The following is a 20457-nucleotide window of genomic DNA, read 5'->3' as shown; positions in this document are numbered from 1 at the left end:
GGATGGACAGATGGAACACGGAAGGAAGGAAAAGCGGGATGGACGGAAAGAAACGGAAGGAAAAGATGGACAGAAGGAAGGAGGGAAAGAAAGAAAGGGAGGAAGAAAGAAATAAAGTGTGGAAGGAAGACAGACAGAGAGAGAGAGAGAGAGAGAGAGAGAGAGTACTCTCTGGCGCCCCCTGGAGTCCCTGTGGTGTGTGTTCAGTGTGTCGGATGTTGGATCAGGGATGTGCTCATGGAAAAGGCTGGTCAGGAGTGAGGTTGAAACTGGCATCCAGAAACATGGCCAGTGTTCCCAGTGAAGTGATGATGACAAAGAGCCAGAAGAAGAGCCGATCCAAAACCACAGCGATGTACTGCCAGTCATCCGTCATCTACACACACAACGGGACATGTTTATCTCCCTGACACACTGATGATGAAGAATCATGAGCATCAGAGGAAGAGCCTCAGATAAAGCTTTCTTTGTGTTCCTGTGTGTGGAAAAGAGAGATGGAAGGTGTGTGTGTGTGTGTTTATAGACTTACAGTATCATCCACATCCTGTTTCTTCAACTGTTCGGACATGTAATTGATGGCGGCGATTGCAGATTTGAGATTCGGGGGCAGAATCAGACAATAGTTGTCACTGTTTGAGAACCTCTGCAACTTCACAGTGCTCTCATTATGACTAAAACACACACACACACACACACACACACACACACACACACACACACACACACACACACACACACACACACACACACACACACACACACACACACACACACACACACACAAATAAAGAATAATTAACCCTAAACATTAACACAACTCAAATTACTGTAAGTGGATTGTTAAAATATATGACAATTATCATGAAAGTCCCCCTGTAGTCAATATTTTTATCCATTAAAGCTCATCTTTGATCACCAAAACGACATATTACGTTTTTTTTCTTTGAAAAAATTCTTCATGCCTTAAAATAGCTTGAATGTAACTCGACACCCTTCCCTCATTTACTATACGCGGTTCTATGAATATGCAAATGAGCCCCGCCTCCACTCACTCACTCAGCTCAGAGATCCACTCGTTGACGATCACACGTTGATCTGATTGGTTACAAGGTAGTATGTGACGTCAGAAACACCAGCGATTTCAAACCGTATTTTTGAGACTGTCTTTGGTCCACTGCAGTTTTAAGCAGAAAATACTCAGCAATGCTGTCGACTTATGAATTTTACACATGATTTGTCTTAAAGCATATTAAAAACAAGTATGAGAAATAGTGCATCACTAATACATGTATAGCATTGTGCAGTCCTGTAATTGTACAGTAGCGAGAGCATTGCAGAGGTTAGTATTGTGTTGCTGTGTGCTATAGTGGGAATGAATGAGAGCTGTGCTGTGTCTGGGACTGACCTCTCCTCTCTCTCACATTCCCATTCTTTCAAGGGTGAGCTTTTTCCAACAGGGATTATACAGAGAGCACCACACGTCCGGCACATGACATGCGTGGTCAATGAGATGCACACTGGTATAGACAGGAACTCATACAAGCGCTTGTTTCCACACACTGAATGCTTTTGCTGTAAGCACACCTAATTATACAAAGACACATCCTGACATGATTGCACACACAGACCTTCACGCTACACAAACAAAGCACATACATTCAACACAGATTACTATTGCGCTAACAACTCTTCCATCGGTTTCTTCAGGCAGTTAAATGAACATAGAGGCGCGTTTCCATTACAGATTTGTGTAAAACTTTTGTGATTTTTTCTAAATGTCGATAAAAAACTATTGCGAAATGACGGCGTTTCCATTAACCGATGTTATGCGAGTAAAACGTCATTTTTCCCTCTCGCGATCAGTCATTCCAAAAATCAAGGCAACGGACGTTAGGTTTATATATATCAGAGCCACCGCACTAGACATTATTATTATTAATGGAAGGAGACGCAGGCGTGTTATCCAAGCATTAAAGCGTTAGTTCACCCAAAAATGATGTCATTAATGACTCGCCCTCATGTCGTCCCAAGCCCGTAAGACCTCCGTTCATCTTCGGGACACAGTTTAAGATATTTTAGATTTAGTCCGAGAGCTCTCTGTCCCTCCATTGTAAATGTATGTACGGTATACTGTCCTTGTCCAGAAAGGAAATAAAGACATCATCAAAGTAGTCCATGTGACATCAGTGGGTTAGTTAGAATGTTTTGAAGCATCGAAAATACATTTTGGTCCAAAAATAACAAAAACTACGACTTTATTCAGCATTGTATTGTCTTCCGGTTCTGTTGTGGATCCGCGTTCAGTGCCGCTGCTGACGTGTGTCTGGTGCGTCCGTGTATTCGGGTTCAAATAAATATCGCTGGGCAAAAAAATCCAAGTCTTCCTCAGTGTGGAAATCCTTAGACATGTTTGTGAAGATTGTTTTGTTTCCAGCGTGCGTCTCCCTCAGACTGTAAACGAAGCTCGGGCGCACCAGACACACGTCAGCAGCGGCACTGAACGCGGATCCACAACAGAACCGGAACACACACACACACACACACACCAGACACACGTCAGCAGCGGCACTGAACGCGTTTTCCCCCTCCCCAGGTGTTGTCAACACTGGATCCAGTATAGGTGGATTGAGAAACACGCCGTCGCGGAAGTGCACAGCCAAACCAACGAGTTGAGGTCGTTTTTTATGAATACACCCACCGAAGAACAACAGCAAGAGGTCATGTACGGAATGGCAGAGATGCCCGATCTCATACCACCGACAGGTGCTTTACAACCCAGTCCGGTGATCCCGTACGAGCTCGGACAGGCAGGGCGAACCCGACCAGACCTCCTGTCCGCCCCGCGAAGAGTGCAGCGAGCCCCCAAACTCGGGCAGATCGGGCGCTCCACGAGAGGTGGGTGTTATAATACCCTGTGTTTTTATGTTGACTGGACATGTAGTTACTTGTAGTTAGTTCAAAATCCTTGACCCGAGACCAAAATATCGAAATTAAGGTTTGTTTTTAAAGGGATAGTTCACCCAAAAATGAAAATTCTGCTGTCATTATTACTCTCCCTCATGTCTTTCCAGGTCCGTAAGACTTTCCTTCATCTTCGAAACACAAATTAATATTTTGTATGAAATCTGAGAGATTCTGAACCTACGTGCTTCAATAAGTTCATAAAGAGATCGTAAAAATAATTCATATGAATTGAGCGGTTTAGTTCCAAATTTCAGAGACTCGATCGCTTTATATGATGAGCAGATTTAATTTAGGCTTTTATTCACATATAAACATTTATCAACTCACACATCATAAGTGGAAACCAGAAGCTCAAGCATGTTCACTTGACGTGCGAGAACCAATGAGGTTCATTCTCGTGTTACGCATCATGTTTGAGGTTCCGCAAGAGCCAATGAGGTTCATTCTCGTGTTACGCATCATGTTTGAGGTTCCGCAAGAGCCAATGAGGTTCATTCTCGTGCGTCAAGCAGGTTCGGTCGAGCTTCTGTTTATGTTTGCTGATAAATGTTTATGTGAATAAAAGCCTGAATTCAATCTGTTCATCATATAAAGAGATCGTGTCTCTTCAGAAATTTTGGACTAAACCGCTCAATGAACGCGGATCCACAACAGAACCGGAAGACAATACAATGCTGAATAAAGTCGTAGTTTTTGTTATTTTTGGAGCAAAATGTATTTTCGATGCTTCAAAACACTCTAACTAACCCACTGATGTCACATGGACTACTTTGATGATGTCTTTATTTCCTTTCTGGACAAGGACAGTATACCGTACACACATTTCCAATGGAGGGACAGAAAGCTCTCGGACTAAATCTAAAATATCTTAAACTGTGTCCCGAAGATGAACGGAGGTCTTACGGGCTTGGAGCGACATGAGGGAGAGTCATTAATGACATCATTTTCATTTTAGGGTGAACTATCCCTTTAATGGTAAGGAAAGACCCTTATACTGTGAGCGGCACATATGAGGTGTTTCTCCCTCATTTCTGCTAGTTCGAGGTCTTGATTGTGGCATTTCTTTGAGGTTTAGAATCCAGTTTTCCTGTAATTATTTTTTATTTTATGAATTTATTAAAGAACTGTCTCGTATTCTGTCCAAACACACCGCGCCTTCTAAGTCAGATGACTGTAAACGCGCAAAAACTGTTTTCATTGCAGTTTTGCGAAATATTCCTTTTTCGAATTGCCTGAAAAACCACCTCATGCGAGCGGAAAAACTTTTTTGCGATAAACGGGAGTTTTTGCGAAATTGACGTGTTTCCATTGAGCGCATTTTCAATTCGCAATTTCAATTTGCGCAATTTGAAGGGTAATGGAAACTCGGCTAGTGAACACATCAGAGCAACAAGCCAACTTACTCTTTTACCAAGCATTTTAGGCTGCTTTCAAACTCATTTGATCCTGATGAGACGAGCATGTTTTTGCATTCAAAAACAGCCAGGAATGAAACTGAATATGCGACTTCTCGAAGAGTGTTTTAATATGCTAAAAGTCTAATGTTGGCCATATGCTTCTTTTCAAAAACGACCTCAACAACATTACTGAATATATAACTCTGTGCGCTGGACAGCTGGTTTGGAGAAGAATGAACCACTTTGACCCGACCCGTGTTACAGGTCTCTTTTCTGCAGTACCAACAAACTATTAAAGTCCCCCAGTGGTGAGAATCAAGCTTTTAATGTTGTTTATATGTCTATGTGGTGTTTTTAATATGCTTTAAGCAAACCATGTGTAAAATTCATAAGTCGACAGCATTGCTGAGTATTTTCTCCTTAAAACTGCAGTGACCCAAAGACAGCCTCAAAAACACGGTTTGAAATCGCTGGTGTTTCTGACGTCACACACTACCTTGTAACCAATCAGATCAACGTGTGGGTGAGCTTTAGCATATCATTAACTATGATCGCTCTGAAGCAGGGGAGTCTCAAGAGAAGACAGCTTATCCCGGTATATTTTCCGGGTGATATTAAAAATGGGATAGATTTAGCAATATAGCGGGTGTATGATGAATATTATGATGTTATGATGGACTATAAGCCTTTCTCTACTGACTTTCAAAGTTGTTCAAAGCGTTTCTAAGGATGCTGATTGTTAGACGCCGGGCTGCCATAGACTTGACGAGCGGAAGAAGAACTGAGAATATAAATATATGCCAATTCAAAATATTAATAAGTAGGCCTACTATAATAGTGAATAAATAATACTAAAATACCATTGTTAAGGACCTAGGAGGAGAAAACTCGTTTTTTTACTCAGGCTTTTATTCAGTATGATTGAATTGGATCATCGAAAGTCAACGGCAAAGACATTGTCAATAAAGTGAGATTAAATACATAAAGAATATTTGTTTTTAACAAGTAGCAATGAGAAATACATTTCAAGGTCAAGGTCAAAGTTTATTTCTATAGCACCGTTTAAAAACACGAATGTTGACCAAAGTGCTTCACAGATACATCAAAAGTACACATACAGTTAAGTAGAGCATATAAAAACTTAAAACTAAAAACTAAATAAATAGAATCTTTATAATAAGTACAAATTTTAACCTAGCGACCTCACAAGAACTGCAACCCTGTAGTATTTCATAGATGCAAAAAGAATTTTTCAATTTAATAAGCTTGAGAAAAGGGCAGGTTTTAATTGATGCTTTAAAAACCTTTAAAGTAGGAGAAGCTCTGATCGATAAAGGTAGTGTATTCCAAAGTTTTGGAGCATAGACTGAAAAGGACCCATCACCTTTTTTTTTTTCAAACGTGATTTCGGGATATTTAATAATAGCAGAGATGACGATCTAAGTGATCTCTGAGGAGAATAAGAACTTAAAAGTTCTGATATATAAATAGGGGCCATTCCGTGAAGAGCTTTAAACACGTACGTTAAAACCTTGAAATCAACTCTTTGTTTCACAGGAAGCCAATGGAGAGAGGCCTGGATAGGTGAAATATGTTCCCTCTTTTTTGTCATTTGCAACTCTGCTTGCGAAATATCACAATACAAATCAACATTTTCAAAAGCAGTTAACCTCCTAAAATTAGTCTGTATTGCTTTCATACCTGTTGCGAATCCAGTCTCCAAACACCATTACACATTCTTCACACCAAGCAAGCAAACTCAGACATCAGACACGCTTAAATCACAAGTGACAAAACGACATGAGCAAGAAACTTGGGTTATTTAGGCCTTTGGGTTACTCCAAATTTTGGATAGCAAGTACCACCTGCTGATAACAACGGATTGTCATTTATGAACAAATAAAACCCAAATAAAACAATTGAAATCACTTTTCTTATCCGGTAGCCCTCAAGACCGGCGGCATTTCTTGAAGGACTTGTGAGCTTAGCACTATAATAAAGCTGTAGCAGTCGTCGTAAGACCACCTGTTAGCACCACATTATAACAGGCAGACGAGCCACTCTCACACACACGCGGAGGGGAATAGACAGTTTGTTATGTCTATTACAGACAGATGGAGACCCTTTCTCTTCTGCACGCTCTACACGTTTTCAGAGAAACCCCATCCATCTGTCTATCCTCCCATTCATCCATTTCTGTGCATCCTCGACCCTCGGCCTCCCCTGCTGTTCCTGTGTGCATTTCACTCTAATGCCTCAGCTCAACAAGAGCTTAGGTCCTGGCGACTTTGGAGGGGTGACTGGGCTTAACTGGGCTGAGATCAAATGCCTTTGGATTGAGAGGAGGAACAGCCAGCACAGGGACTTTCATCACCCGTCCGCCCTGATCCGTGTTTATGAGTTGCTTAAAAGCGAGCAATATTGCCAACACCAGTAGATTACGGTACAAGCACATTATACTCTTGTTATTGATTTGGCATCTAAGTGTGTTTTTGTTTCAGTGAGTGCTCATGCACTGTGTCTAACAAGAGTAGGGGTGTGCAATTGGTATATAAAGTCTATGATACTATCGTAATTCTTGTTTTAACGATGTGCAATTCGCCTTTGGCTAAGCCCCGCCCCCCTTAGTTACTGTTGCTGCGTCCGATAAACAAACTTCATCTGGGCTCTGGTATCAACATGGCTTATGCTGTGACAGCTCTTCCTGCTGAAATTTTATCAAACTTATAAAGCAGCAAATAAAGTGTCCGATAGAAGTAGGCAAAGGGGCTGCAATACGTTCGAAGGCATACGTTCACGACATACAGGTGAAACGCAAGGAACAACAAGGCATCCAAATAGAGGCAAAAGCATACCGGTCACAGTCAAAAAATGAACCACCGCATATCCTACTAATCGAGACGGAGGCTGGGACAAACAATATCAAGGAGCAACACTGTTCATGCAAAGCTGGGTAGTTCTCTATTCACTTCTATAATCGTTATTACGAAGCAAACGGACTACGCGAGTATAACGGTGTATTTATTAGCAGCGTGTGCAAGACGACACTTGTCAGGATTTGACTTCGGTTTTGGGAAGGGAAAAAAACGGACACCCCCCTCCAACCTCTCTGGGAAACGCGTATCTGTGTTATAAATGCCCCAGGCACAACGTCGGTTTAACCATATTTTTGATAAAACTACGATGGTAATAGCCTGCCAAGACCAACATATGAGACGCCTGTGTTAAAGCCAATGGAGCGCTGTGAAAAAGTGTCGGACCTCTGTGGGAGCTCGTTCTTGGCTGCGCTGTGATTGGTCAATCTACATTCTAGGGTGTGGCTTAGCCAAAGGCGAATTGGACATTATCAAGTATGACCCTCACTTTGTAAACACCAAACGAAAACACCCAAGACTGCGTGATGTAGCCTTTTACTCTATAAAACTGCAGGAAAAATGCCCCTGTATTGAGTAGTCTTTTAGGCTATATTTATATCATATGATATGGTGAAGCAATCACACAGAGAGCCGTCCCCCCAAATACTGTGCCTGCAGACTGCAAAAAGAAAAAGAAAAAAAAGTTTAATAAACAAGAAGTTAATATTAAGTGACATTTTTAGACACAATATTGCCTGTTTTGCTTAATTTCACGACAAAAAATAGTTCCAAACAAAGACATGGCAGAACTGTTTTTTTGTTACTGAATAAATCATTCCATTTGAACAAATCAGTTGAGTGAATGTTTAATGAATCGATTGACCTACTTTAACTACAACCAAATGAGAGTTTACTTTACACAACTCTACAGAACGTCTCGGTTACGAGTAGGGAACGGAGACGTTACGTCGAATGACTACGAAAGGGAACATAGTACATACTACATACTTTATTTCATATGCTTTTTTATATCACATATAAACTTAAAGTCCCTCTGTGGTGGAAATCAAGCTTTTAATGTTGTTTTCATGTCTATATGGTGTTTTTAATATGATTTAAGACAAATCATGTGTAAATTCATAAGTCGACAGCATTGCTGAGTATTTTCTCCTTAAAACTGCAGTGGACCAAAGACAGTCTCAAAAATACGGTTTGAAATCGCTGGTGTTTCTGACGTCACACACTACCTTGTAACCAATCAGATCCACGTGTGATCGTCAACGAGTGGATCTCTGAGCTGAGTGAGTGAGTGGAGGCGGGGCTCATTTGCATATTCATAGAACCGTGTATACTAAATGAGGCAAGGGTGTCGAGTTACATTCAAGCTATTTTAAGGCATGAATCATCTTTTTTCAAGGAGAAAACATTTAAATATGAGTTTTAAGAGATGAAATTATTGACTACTTTAAAAATGTTAGAGGACACACAAATTGTTACATACAGAAGCAGCTTATTTTGGTGTCTGAAATACCTTCCTCTCCACGGCATTACCAGCTCTGGGTTGATCTTTCGGACGAAATATTCACCTCCAGGTCTGAGGCCTTGGTCCAAACAACCCAGTGGGACGTTTTCTTTTGTCTCGTCCTCCACTGGCTCCTCAGTTTGGGGCCTGAGCACACCCAAGTAACGAGGCAGCAAGTTGATGAACACCTGCAGAATGTTAGATGACAGGATATGCTTTCAGTTTTAAGTAATTGTATGGAATAATGTAAAGAAGCTGCTCTTTAAATCAAGATGCGTCACCTTTCGCACCCACACGGGCATGTGGTGTGTGCTGGGAGTCCTGTGGTGGAGGTTCAGGACCACCACGCTTAGGATGACAGAGAACGTCACCAGGATCATGGTGAACATCACGTATTTAACGATGATAGGAATGCCAAGCGATGTTTCTGGGACTTTGTCAGCCAACAACAGCATGAAAACAGTGAGAGCAATGAGGACGGAGATGGATAGAGTCATCTTCTCACCTGAGGGAGAGGTCAGAAATCACGTCTTATATAATCAATATATACGGACATATTTTAGGCCATTAACCTTCTGTATAGGTAAACGTACTAACTATTATTTAATGCATGGAGGCAAGTTTAAAAATGAGGCAGACAAAAGACAAAAAGGTTTTTTTCTGTTTACTAAAATTATTAAAAAAACATTTCTGTTAATTGAAATAAAGGTGAAATAAAATAAATATTAGATGAAAAACGAAACAAAAATGAGAAATGTTGCCTTGGCAATGATCAACTGGAAATAAATAAAAGCTCAAAATAAATCTAAAACTGAAATAAAAATAAAAATAAATGAAATTACTAAAAAATTAAACCAAAATCAACGTGGGAACTAAAAATATAAAAATAAAAGTTAATTCAAAATATTAATACAATTATAATAAAACTAAAATAACACTGCAAAAAATATATTTTTTTGTCATCCACATTTTGTATACACCTTAAATACTTTTTGAGTCTTGTAAAAAACTACCATTCAAAGGCTTGGGGTAAGTACGTTTTTTTTTTAAAGACATCAATACTTTTATAATTAGTAAAGACGTTTATAATGCTCCAAAATAATTATACTTCAAAATCAAATAACTGCAACTAATTTGAACTTTCTTTTAATCAAAGAATCCTTAAAAAAAACAGTTTTCAGAAAAATATGAAGCAGCACAACTATTTTTAACATTGATAATAATAATGAGAAACTCTTCTTGAGCATCAAATCATCAAATTAAGAATGATTTCTGAAGGATCATGTGACACTGAAGACTGGAGTAATGATGCTGAAAATTCATCTTTAATCACAGGAATAAATTACATTTTAAGATCTATTACAATAGAAAAACAGCTATTTCGAATTGCTAAATTTTTAAGTATTTTAAGTATTTTTGATGAAATAAATGCAGCTTTGCTGAGCATAAGAGAAAACATTAAATAAAACGTTCCAACTTTTGAATGGTAGTGCTTTTTAAATAGTCAGGGTGTTTTATAAAACAGCAAAGCTGAACATAGGACAGTCATCGAATTGATTTGCTAATTAAAGATGGGCACCTGCACCAGGCGGCAGGTAGAAGACGAATATGGCCAGCACACTGGTGAGGATGCAGGGCACGATGATGTTGATGATGTAGAACAGAGGCTTCCTCTCGATGATCAGGTAGAAGGTGATGTCCTCATACAGGTCCTCCTGGACGATCTTCCTGCTGGGCTTGTGACAAATCTGCCACTCGCCGTTCTCTTAGGGAAGAGAGAGGACTAGTGAGAGAAAAAGAGATAGAAGCAAGGAGAGAGTGTGCCAAGTTGCTACATTGCTTGGCAACCGTAAACTATGATTATAAATGTACATAATGAACATTCTTGCATCCTTTATGATGCTGGACAGGAAGTTGTCATGTTTAAGAGGAAGTACACTAACCAGTGAAGGCATTCTCATCAATAACTATCTCATGGAGCTCGTTGCCATCTTCATCTAGACCGTACTGAAGGTCCACTTCTGAGGAATCATACGTGTAGGAACGAAACACCATTGTGCAGTTCTGCCAGTCGAATGGAAAGTATGCAACCTATAGGGCCGGAGAGCACAACTTTAAACAGTAATAATAACAGTTAAAGCTACAGTAGGCAATGTTTTGTTATACTGGTTGAAACTCTTTTCACATCCTGAAAGCATTCAATAGTAGAAGTGGTCTAAATGTTAAAAACTGTACATATCTCTTCTGTGGAAGTCTCATGTCCAAAAAATGTTCGTCCAATCATTGCATTCGGTCCAAATGCAATGTTCATGTTCTACCCGGAGACTTCCTAGCCGGATTTATACCTTTCGATGGCAACACTATCAACGCCGAAATGAATCTGTAGCAGTCAGGCGTTACAACTAGAGCTCTGTAAGTTGTTTACGTTCAATATTATAGTAATGTTTTGAGACATGAGGTAATTTAAGCGTCAAACACGTATATCCGGTTTCCAGAGGCCGACAGGTTCTGCCACAATTCAGACTTTTTTTCAGAATTCAGAATTGCGAGTTATAAAGCCAGAATTGCGAGATATAAAGTCAGAATTGTGAGATATAAAGTCAGAATTGCGTGATATAAAGTCGCAATGGCATATTATAAAGCCAGAATTGCGAGATATAAAGTCAGAATTGCTTGATATAAAGTCGCAATGGCATGTTATAAAGCCAGAATTGCGAGATATAAAGTCAGAATTGCGTGATATAAAGTCGCAATGGCATGTTATAAAGCCAGAATTGCGAGATATAAAGTCAGAATTGCGAGATATAAAGTCAGAATTGCGTGATATAGTCAGAATTGCGTGATATAGTCAGAATTGCGTGTTATAGTCAGAATTGCGAGTTATAAAGTCAGAATTGCGTGTTATAAAGCCAGAATTGCGAGATATAGCCTAAAGTCAGAATTGCGTGATATAGTCGCAATAGCATGTTATAAAGTCAGAATTGCGTGATATAAACTCAGAATTGCGTGATATAAAGTCAGAATTGCGTGATATAAAGTCAGAATTGCATAATATAAAGTCAGAATTGCGAGATATAAAGTCAGAATTGCGAGTTATAAAGTCAGAATTGCGAGTTATAAAGCCAGAATTGTGAGATATAGGGCCCTATCTTGCACTCGGCGCAAATGACTTTGTACACTGACGCATGTATCATTCCTATTTTGCACCCGCGCAAAGCGGACTTTTCCCTCCACAGACGCACGTCGGTTAACTAAGAAATACACTTGCGCTCCCCGGGGCGGTTCAGCGCAAAGAGGAGGCGTGTTCCGGCGCAAACTTTCCCTCATGCTATTTTGCTGTTCTATAAAACAATTGCGCCACTGACCAGAAAAAACCTAGTCTAAAGTCAGTGGCGCGTTGCGCGTTGTTCATTATGCTATTTTAAGGGCGCATGCTTGGCCATAATCAATGTAGCGTGTGCACAACGCGCATACACTTTGATTCTCTCATCTAAGCAGCAGTTTTCATTTTTGCAAATCATACATTATTACGATAGATAGATAGATAGATAGATAGATAGATAGATAGATAGATAGATAGATAGACAATTTATTATAAAAGCATACATGTAGCTTACACATTTACCCAAATTATCATACGCCTGTTTAACAGAAGTTAATTTGGGTGGGTTTCTCAAACTTTCTCCATCCCCAATGTCACTTCTCTGTGTTTTACGGCCCTGACGAGAACGTCGCTCTCCTCGGCTGTGAACGCTCCTGGCGCGCGCCTGGCAAATCCGCCGTTATAATAGGGATCTGCTTTAGAACAAGCGCGCCTGCTCTTAAAGGGAATGTGAGATGACGCTCTGATTGGTTTATTTCACGTTACGCCCAAACCACACCTATGAATAATGAAGCTACTTCAGACCAACCCCTTTTAGATTTGCGCCAGGCGCAAGAGGCATTTATCCCGCCGGGAAAATAGCAACAGCGCCGGGATCCGCCCACAAAGTTACTTGCGCTTTGCGCTTTGACACTTGCGTTTCAGATCGTTAAAATAGGGCCCATGGTCAGAATTGCGTGATATAAAGTCAAAATTGCGTGATATAAAGTCGCAATGGCATGTTATAAAGTCAGAATTGTGAGATTTAAACTCGCAAATGGGCATTTAAAGAGTCTGCGGCATCTCTCTCTACTTTGTCCACAGTATTTTTTGGCTTAAGCCAGTCGTTAAACACATTGGCAGCCCAAGCTGTTGTTTTTTTGGTGTTTTCATGTTTTTCGCCCTCGAGTCTGTCTAGCTGTTGGATTTGTCGCTGTCACTTCTTGTTATGAATTGTATCCTATTTTCCGTTATGACAGTTGACTACGCGAAGTGATATGGAACTGTAATGCGGTCAAGACCTGCCTGGAACTACTTTAGCCGTGCGTTTCCCTGAAAATAATTGCACACCTTAGAACGTTCGTCGACCAATCAGATTCAAGCATTCAACGGCCCTGTAGTATAAGCTTCACTATTACATACAGACGCATGCAGGTAATTCACACTTACAATCTCTCTCTCGTGATCATCAAATGAACATTTTCTGCGGTGTAAAAAGACTCGCGGTGTAAACGCAGCCTTAATGTCGTGCCGCTTTGCAGACTCTGCTCTGGCCGTGATAGCGGATACCAGTCGTGTCGAAAGCAAATTAAACAGGCGTTCATGTGTTTTGAAGGAGCCGTGGCTTTTTGAGACGCTCTGAAGAGAGGCTGGGATCTTCTATAATTCCACGTTAGGCTGCATAGATTAAGTCAGCCGGAACCTGGAACACTTCCCACAAATCCTGATGTACCCGTTACATCATAAGAAGGATGGAGGGCTCTATGGTACCTGATGTAAGATGAGTGATCAGCACGAACACAAATACTCTTATCTCGTCGAAATCTTGACGGATTTACAAACGGTTTGGTTTCTTACAAACGTAATTAAACTTCTGGATGATTATTTATTGATACACTTATTATTCATAAGTGTGCAGTGTCATAACTACATCTCTGACGTTTATAACAAACCAAACCGTTTGATAATCGGTAGAAAATTGAGCAAGTTATGGTTATTTAAAAAGTACATGCACCGTTAAAACACAATGTTACGAGTGAGCGAGCTGCCTGTGACAAGATGGCCGCCAGGTGCGCAGGGCCGGTTCTAGACATTTGGAGGCCCTAGGCAATATTCATGTTGGAGGCCCCCCACCCCCAATAAAAAACTCTTGAAACAAATATGATTCCTAACCTTTTAATTTATACAACATTTAATTTTAAATGTTTTTACTTACACAGTAAATAAGTTTGGACACATTAATATTTTTTATGTTTTTGAAAGAAGTCTCTTATGCTAATCAAGCCTGGATTTATTTGATCAAAAATACAGATAAATAATAGTGAAATATTATTAAAATTAAAAATAATAGTTTTCCTATTTTACTACTTTAAAATATATTTATGTGATGCAAAGCTGAATTTAGTGTCATGTGATCCTTCAGAAAACGTTATAATATTCTGATTTATTATCAAATGTTAGAAATGGTGCTTAATATTTATTTTGTAACCTGTGATACTTTTTTTCAGGATTTTTTTATTTATTATTATTAAAAAGTTGTTTAAAAAAGTCTTCACTATCCCTTTTTATATATTTAACACATCCTTGCTGAATATTCCTGTTTTTCTTTTTCTTTTTTGTATTTTTGATCAAATAAATGCAGGCTTGTAGAGCATAATAAAAAAACATTAAAAATAGTAATTGGTCCAGACTTTTTACCAGTAGGCTACATATTAATCAAACTTCATCTAAGGTAATCTCTTTTTTGTTTAATGAAGATGTTATTGTTATTGTTATTTTGCTGTTTTATTCAATTTATTCACAGTTCCAGAATACCACTTCAGTGATATATGCTTTTATCATTTTTTTCATAGCTGGTATGGGCAGGATTTTCCCCTCCCATTTAATAAATATTCGACTGCAGAATGCAGATATTGTCATATTATTAATATAAGTAGGCCTAATATGATATTATGCATTGCATTGCTAGCTTAAATATGCTATACACAAATGAAGTGGAAGAGAAAGACACGATCGCTACTGATTTAGAAAAAAAATTCTAAACTGATATTATTGGCGTAAGTAGGCTGATGTCAGACAGGGTATAATCATCAGCAGAATTTAGAAGATAGACCCGAGATCCTTTATTTGAAACATTTAAAAATGTTGTAGTGTGTTGGCTTTTTAACTTTGAATTCAAACGTCTTGTCTTTTACTTTTGTAGCGTTTTTAGTCAGCTCCCGACGCGATGTTATTCATTGTACGCGCAAATTCAAAGCGTCGCGTCTGGGCACGTTAATGACGCTCGCGCTCTTTTAAACTCGTAATAAAGCGGTGAATGTTTTTTCCAGAAATGACGCTGATCTACAGTACAAGTTTATATTTAGAATACATTGCAATCACTCCAAAATAGATGACGACAACGCACACACCTGCATTAGAGCTGTGCTTCTTTGCGTGCCTATTTAGGCTTTTGCTTCGCAGCACCTGATGGGCTGGCGTTAATGTGACGTAATGTAACAGTCTATGGTTAAGATAAACATCGTCACTATTTTTAGTTAATTAATAAATATTGAAATAAATTGTAGATAGGACATTTGTAAAAAAAAAAAAAAAAAAAAAAATGTATCCCTCTGTCTGGGCCCCATCCAGCCAGTCGGGCCCTAGGCACGTGCCTAGTTTGCCTTTGCGTTAATCCGGCTCTGCAGGTGCGGACGTCGACCTCCATTGGCCAGCAGCGCGGACGAGACATCTAGCCTTTATTATGGATATCTATGGTGAAACAGGGGTGCTCTGAAAACACCCCCATTAGCAATTAGTGCTTTCCACCTGATGAAATTAACACGGCAAGAAATCGACTAAACGTATCGACCAGTAAATCGACTAGTCGACTGGGAGATTACAACCCTAGTGTACATGTACCTCTATGGAGCAGGAGCTGCGGTAGATGGCAGGCGGATACCAGGAGACGGTCCCATCACTCCTCACCAGCACGTTCACATACAGAGCCACGTCAAACTGGCCATCATTACTGTTACACACAGGGAGAACATTGCATAGTCCATGTGCCCGGAGCAGTTTAGATGCTTTAGTGTCATTTACATTGACTTTGGCTTCTTAAGATTTAGCACAATTATTAGATTGCACTGCAAAAATGTATTCTTGTCGAGTATAAATATCTAAACAGTGTCTCTTGAATATGGATGTGTTTTGTTGGTAGATTTGTTTTCCGTTCATATTAACAAAGAAAGAAATTGTGGCAGGTGTCCTGTTATAAATCATGCTTTTTAAAAGAAACAAAAAAAAATCTTTTGTCAGTAGGGCTGGGTAAAAAAATATCGATTTCTCCATATTAAGCGATTGTCATTTTTACGAACCGATATCGATTCTTTATTCTCACGAGTCGATTAGTCATCCTGTTTTCATTTGATGAATGAATGGAACATTGTAGCGCGCATCCCATCCAATAAATCGCTTTGTTACTATTATTATGAAAAAAAGTCTCAAATTTCAAATTATGTCCATTTTCTTACGAAATTCAAAAACATAAATAGCGTTTTGTCGCTGTGGCTCAGATCAAGAGAAGCAGCAGCACATGATCTCCTCTTCCGCCTTAATAATACCGGTTACAGCGCCAAATAAACATGAATGAGCATCTGAAAGTGTGTTAAAAGATAGAGTAGGCCTACAACTTATCGAAATCCGTATCATGTAACATGGAATCACTCAATCAGTGTTTCAACCGTGGAAATACGTCAGTTAAACAGCTTGTAAACAATGTAACGTCACATTTACCTCAGAAAAACCATAAGTGACCATAAATATAAACAAGAATTTTGCTAAATATATGCACCATATTACATATTCATTATAATATTTAATGCATGTTTGAATAAATCTGGCAAGTTTTTATGACAGCCACCTTAATGTTTATATTCCATATAACTTTCTTATTATAAAAATAAATAAAAGTGTAATTTAAGTGTTTGTAAAGCTACAAATCAGTTAATTTTTACCTTCAATATTATAGTAGGCTAATGAAGCCTAGTAGGCTACAACTGACTCCCATAGTTTACAGCATTAGTTAAGAGATTTGTTTTCCCTGAAAAAATTTGCCATGTATTGTACGTGATATCCAAAATAATCAATATTGAATCGAATCGAATCGTAATCGAATTGTGTCAATACCCAGCCCTATTTGTCAGAGTGGCATTATATGTGGATGCTCTCACTTGTTGATTAGGTAGATGTCTGGACGCCACACTTTTATGGGAGGAATTCGCACAACGTCAATACTGTCATAGTCCTCAGGATTCCAGGATAACCTGTAGTCGATCCATTCCTGGAAAAGAGAGAGAGATACATGCATGCAAACTGCGTATATATGCACACTACCATTCAAAAGTCTCTTGTTCTCATTAAGGCTGCATTTATTTGACCAAAAAAACATGAAAAACAGTAATAATGTGAAATATTATTACAATTTAAAATGGTTGTTTTTCTGTGAGATAATATATAATAAAATGTAATTTATTCCTGTGATCAAAGCTGCATTTTCAGCATCATTACTCCAGTCTTCAGTGTCACATGATCCTTCATAAATCAGTCTAATATGATGATTTGCTGCTCGAGAAACATTTATGATTATTATCAATGTTGAAAACTGTGGTTGTGAAAACCGTGATACAACTTAAACACTGAAAGCATTTTTTATATATATTTTAAAACAATGCAAAAGTTACTGTAACTTTTGACTTAATGCATCCTTGCTGAATATTAATTTTGTTTCGTTTTTCTCAAATCTCACAGACTCCAAACTTTTGAACGGTAGTGTATATTAAGTTTAATGAGGATATCTCATTTATATAGGAGGATATTCTCTTGTCCCTTCAATTTTGACAGATCATTTGCGAACAAATTTGTCCTCAAACCTTATCCTCTTAGCTAAGTAAACATTCTCTCTCTCTCTCTCACACACACACACGCACACACACACTTATTTGCGCCACATCAGAAGAAAGCACATGAGACAGTTTTAAAAAAAGAAAAGAAAATCCAGAAATGACTTGCAGATATAAAAAGCGTAGATGTAAAATAAGGGATGAGAGAAACGCTCTGCCTCTCACCATATTCATGAACACGTTTGTTGTCATCTCTTCATTCTTCTCGTTCTGCGAGAGAGGAGAGATAGTGACATTAGTGTGTGTCGAGTGTGTCATGCTGTCAGTCCTCCTAATGTTTCTCTAATGTCAGGGAAATGTTTCTGAACCAGTGGGTCAGACGGGCCGCCGGTCTCCAAAATCACCCAACACAAACTGTGTGAGCGATGACATAGAGAGAGAAATGGGGAAAAAAGAATGAATAAAGAGAGGATGTGTGTGTGTGTGTGTGTGTGTATCATACCAAGCTGATAAGCTGTACTAAAGTCATTCCCACTCGGACCATCACTCGCTCATTCCAGGTCCGTGCCGGTCGCACCTTCAGGTTGTAATCCTGAAACAAATCCTCCAGTAGCCTCCGTTCAGCCTCGGACGCCCCTGGACACACACACACACGCTTGTTTTATTTTAGCATGTAATTAACTCCTTTCCTCTCAGTGTTTCTTAATCAAAATAACCCGAGCACTGAACTCTCTTCAGTCATAAACAGGGTTTTCTAAGAGTGGGCCGACCCACTTCAACATGCAGAGCGCCGCTGCTTCTTTGTCTTCTTATTACAAGGTCACATGTGCTGTAGCTGTTACAGTTCATTACAGCACATAACCGAGACACTATGGTGACACACACACCTGTTACTATCCTCAATGGCGTCTATTCAGATAAACTAGACCACCTACTGCAATGCAAAAATAATTGATCTCTTTTTTTATATTTAATAATACATTTTAATATAAATAAATATATATATATATATATATATATATATATATATATATATATATATATATATATATATATATACATGAATGAGAAAGAAAACACACGTGTAACAGTATAATGGATGTGTGCGTCAGGTCTTAAAGTGACAGCAGCCTAATATAACGGCTGCAAAATTACGAGATCCTTATTAATAATATTAAATCAATCAATCGATCTATCGTTAACAAATATAACAACAACAAATATATTAAAAAAATTCAGTTGTACACACATGTAGTGAATATACAAATTAATATTAAGAGGAATACACACTGTTAGACACACACACACACACTGTAATTTTATACTATGTTTAAAAAGTCAGTAAATGTTTTTGAAAGGAATTTATTCAGCAAGAATGTGTTCAATTGATCAAAAGAGAAAGCAAATACTTTCACATTTCTATTTCAAATAAAGGCTGTTCTTTGACCTTTTTATCCATCAAAGAATCCTAATTTTTTTTTATCAACATTGATAATAATCCTAAATGTTTCTCGAGCAGCAAATCATCATATTAGAGTGATTTCTGAAGGATCATGTGACACTGAACACTGGAGTGATGATGCTGAAAATACAGCTTTGATCACTGGAATAAATTACATTTTAAAATATTTTAAAATAGAAAACAGTTATTTTAAGTTGTAATAATATTTCAAAATATTACTGTTTTTACTGTATTTAATAAATGCAGTCTTGGTGAGGAAAAGAGACTCCTTTCAAAAAACCTTTACAAAAAAAAACCTTTAAAGGTATAGTGTAATTCAACACAAATGCTCTTTTCCCATAACAAAGGGAGACACACCTCCGCGATGTGTATTACCTGTGAGAGTTAGAAGCCAGCAGCTCCACAGGACCCAGAGCAGAGTCTTCATTTTAGGCACAAGCTGTATCTCCAGAGTTTGGTCCCGTCACCAACGTACAGACACACCTCAACAAACTCGCTCAAACTCACATATCCCGCTCCACAGTCTCTGTACTCTCACTAACCGGCAGTCCGATGGGATTCTGTTCATTTCCATACCGGTTGCAGGGCCGAACCTCTCCAACAAACCCCTGACACGGTCACCTGATCATTTTTCTCCTCCCTGCAACCTGACTTGTGAAATGCAGTGTCCGTGATTGGTTGGGAGGCCAAAGAATTATGGGAGGGAGAGAAGAATGTGTTTGGAATCTGTGGCACCTGTTGATGTGTGTGTGTGTGTGTGTGTGTGTGTGTGTGTGTGTGTGTGTGTGGCAGAGGGGATATTTTTGTGGGAGAACAAAGGGAAGAGGTGGGCACGACTGTTCCTTTTCCGGAGGGTGAGATAGGACATCATTTAACATACTCTCATACACACACACATGTACTGTACACTGCTCGCATACTTTTTAGGGGACTTCCCTTTCACACTTGCTCTTAATATAGCTCAATATGTAATAATACACTTATACACTAACTCTAATACAGTAAGCAGTCGTTCCAGAAAAACACAGAGTTTTTTTGTGATTGTTGCGGGCAAAAATCCTTGATTACGCGGCCCGTTTTCTTAAAAAATGCGATGGAATATGCAGGATATTTATGCAATTTTACGCGATGAAATTGCGGGAACTTGCAAAAACTGCGGTTTGATGAAAATGAGAAGAAAAAAAGTGATTCCCCCAACACCCTGTTCTCACTAGGCTACTACCTTAATATAAAGAGTCATTTCTTATTTCTTCCTATGATAAGCAAGCATATACATCACAGAAAGTGCTGGGAATA

At 38.9% G+C, this 20457-nt stretch overlaps 1 protein-coding gene across 1 annotated transcript; it reads right to left on the bottom strand.

The window, feature by feature from the left end:
- Positions 1 to 133: 133 nt before the first annotated feature.
- Positions 134 to 19816, bottom strand: chrnb1l (cholinergic receptor, nicotinic, beta 1 (muscle) like). Its single transcript, XM_056234771.1, has 11 exons — positions 19537 to 19816; positions 18202 to 18335; positions 17925 to 17969; positions 17031 to 17140; positions 15721 to 15829; positions 10682 to 10829; positions 10318 to 10503; positions 9020 to 9243; positions 8748 to 8926; positions 530 to 671; positions 134 to 376 (listed from the first exon to the last, which is right to left on the bottom strand). The coding sequence occupies exons 1-11, from the start codon at positions 19586 to 19588 to the stop codon at positions 236 to 238; spliced, it is 1470 nt and encodes a 489-aa protein (XP_056090746.1). The 5' UTR covers positions 19589 to 19816; the 3' UTR covers positions 134 to 235.
- Positions 19817 to 20457: the final 641 nt, after the last annotated feature.

This window comes from Rhinichthys klamathensis, unplaced genomic scaffold (genome assembly GCF_029890125.1).
Source record: "Rhinichthys klamathensis goyatoka isolate OS25496 unplaced genomic scaffold, OSU_Roscu_1.1 h1tg000405l_1, whole genome shotgun sequence".
NCBI lineage: Eukaryota > Metazoa > Chordata > Actinopteri > Cypriniformes > Leuciscidae > Rhinichthys > Rhinichthys klamathensis.
The sequence above is the reverse complement of the archived record's forward strand: the minus strand, read 5'-3'. Positions and strand labels throughout refer to the sequence as shown.

What these genes read in the sequence shown, in the direction of transcription:
- chrnb1l (XM_056234771.1), bottom strand. Translation starts at nt 19,588, where the DNA reads ATGAAGACTCTGCTCTGGGTCCTGTGGAGCTGCTGGCTTCTAACTCTC. An exon ending in GCAGCTCCTGCTCCATAGAG is followed by an intron (nt 10,830 to 15,720) that starts GTACATGTACAC and finishes CCGGCCCTATAG; the next exon opens with GTTGCATACTTTCCATTCGA. An exon ending in AACAGGATGTGGATGATACT is followed by an intron (nt 377 to 529) that starts GTAAGTCTATAA and finishes TTGTGTGTGTAG; the next exon opens with ATGACGGATGACTGGCAGTA.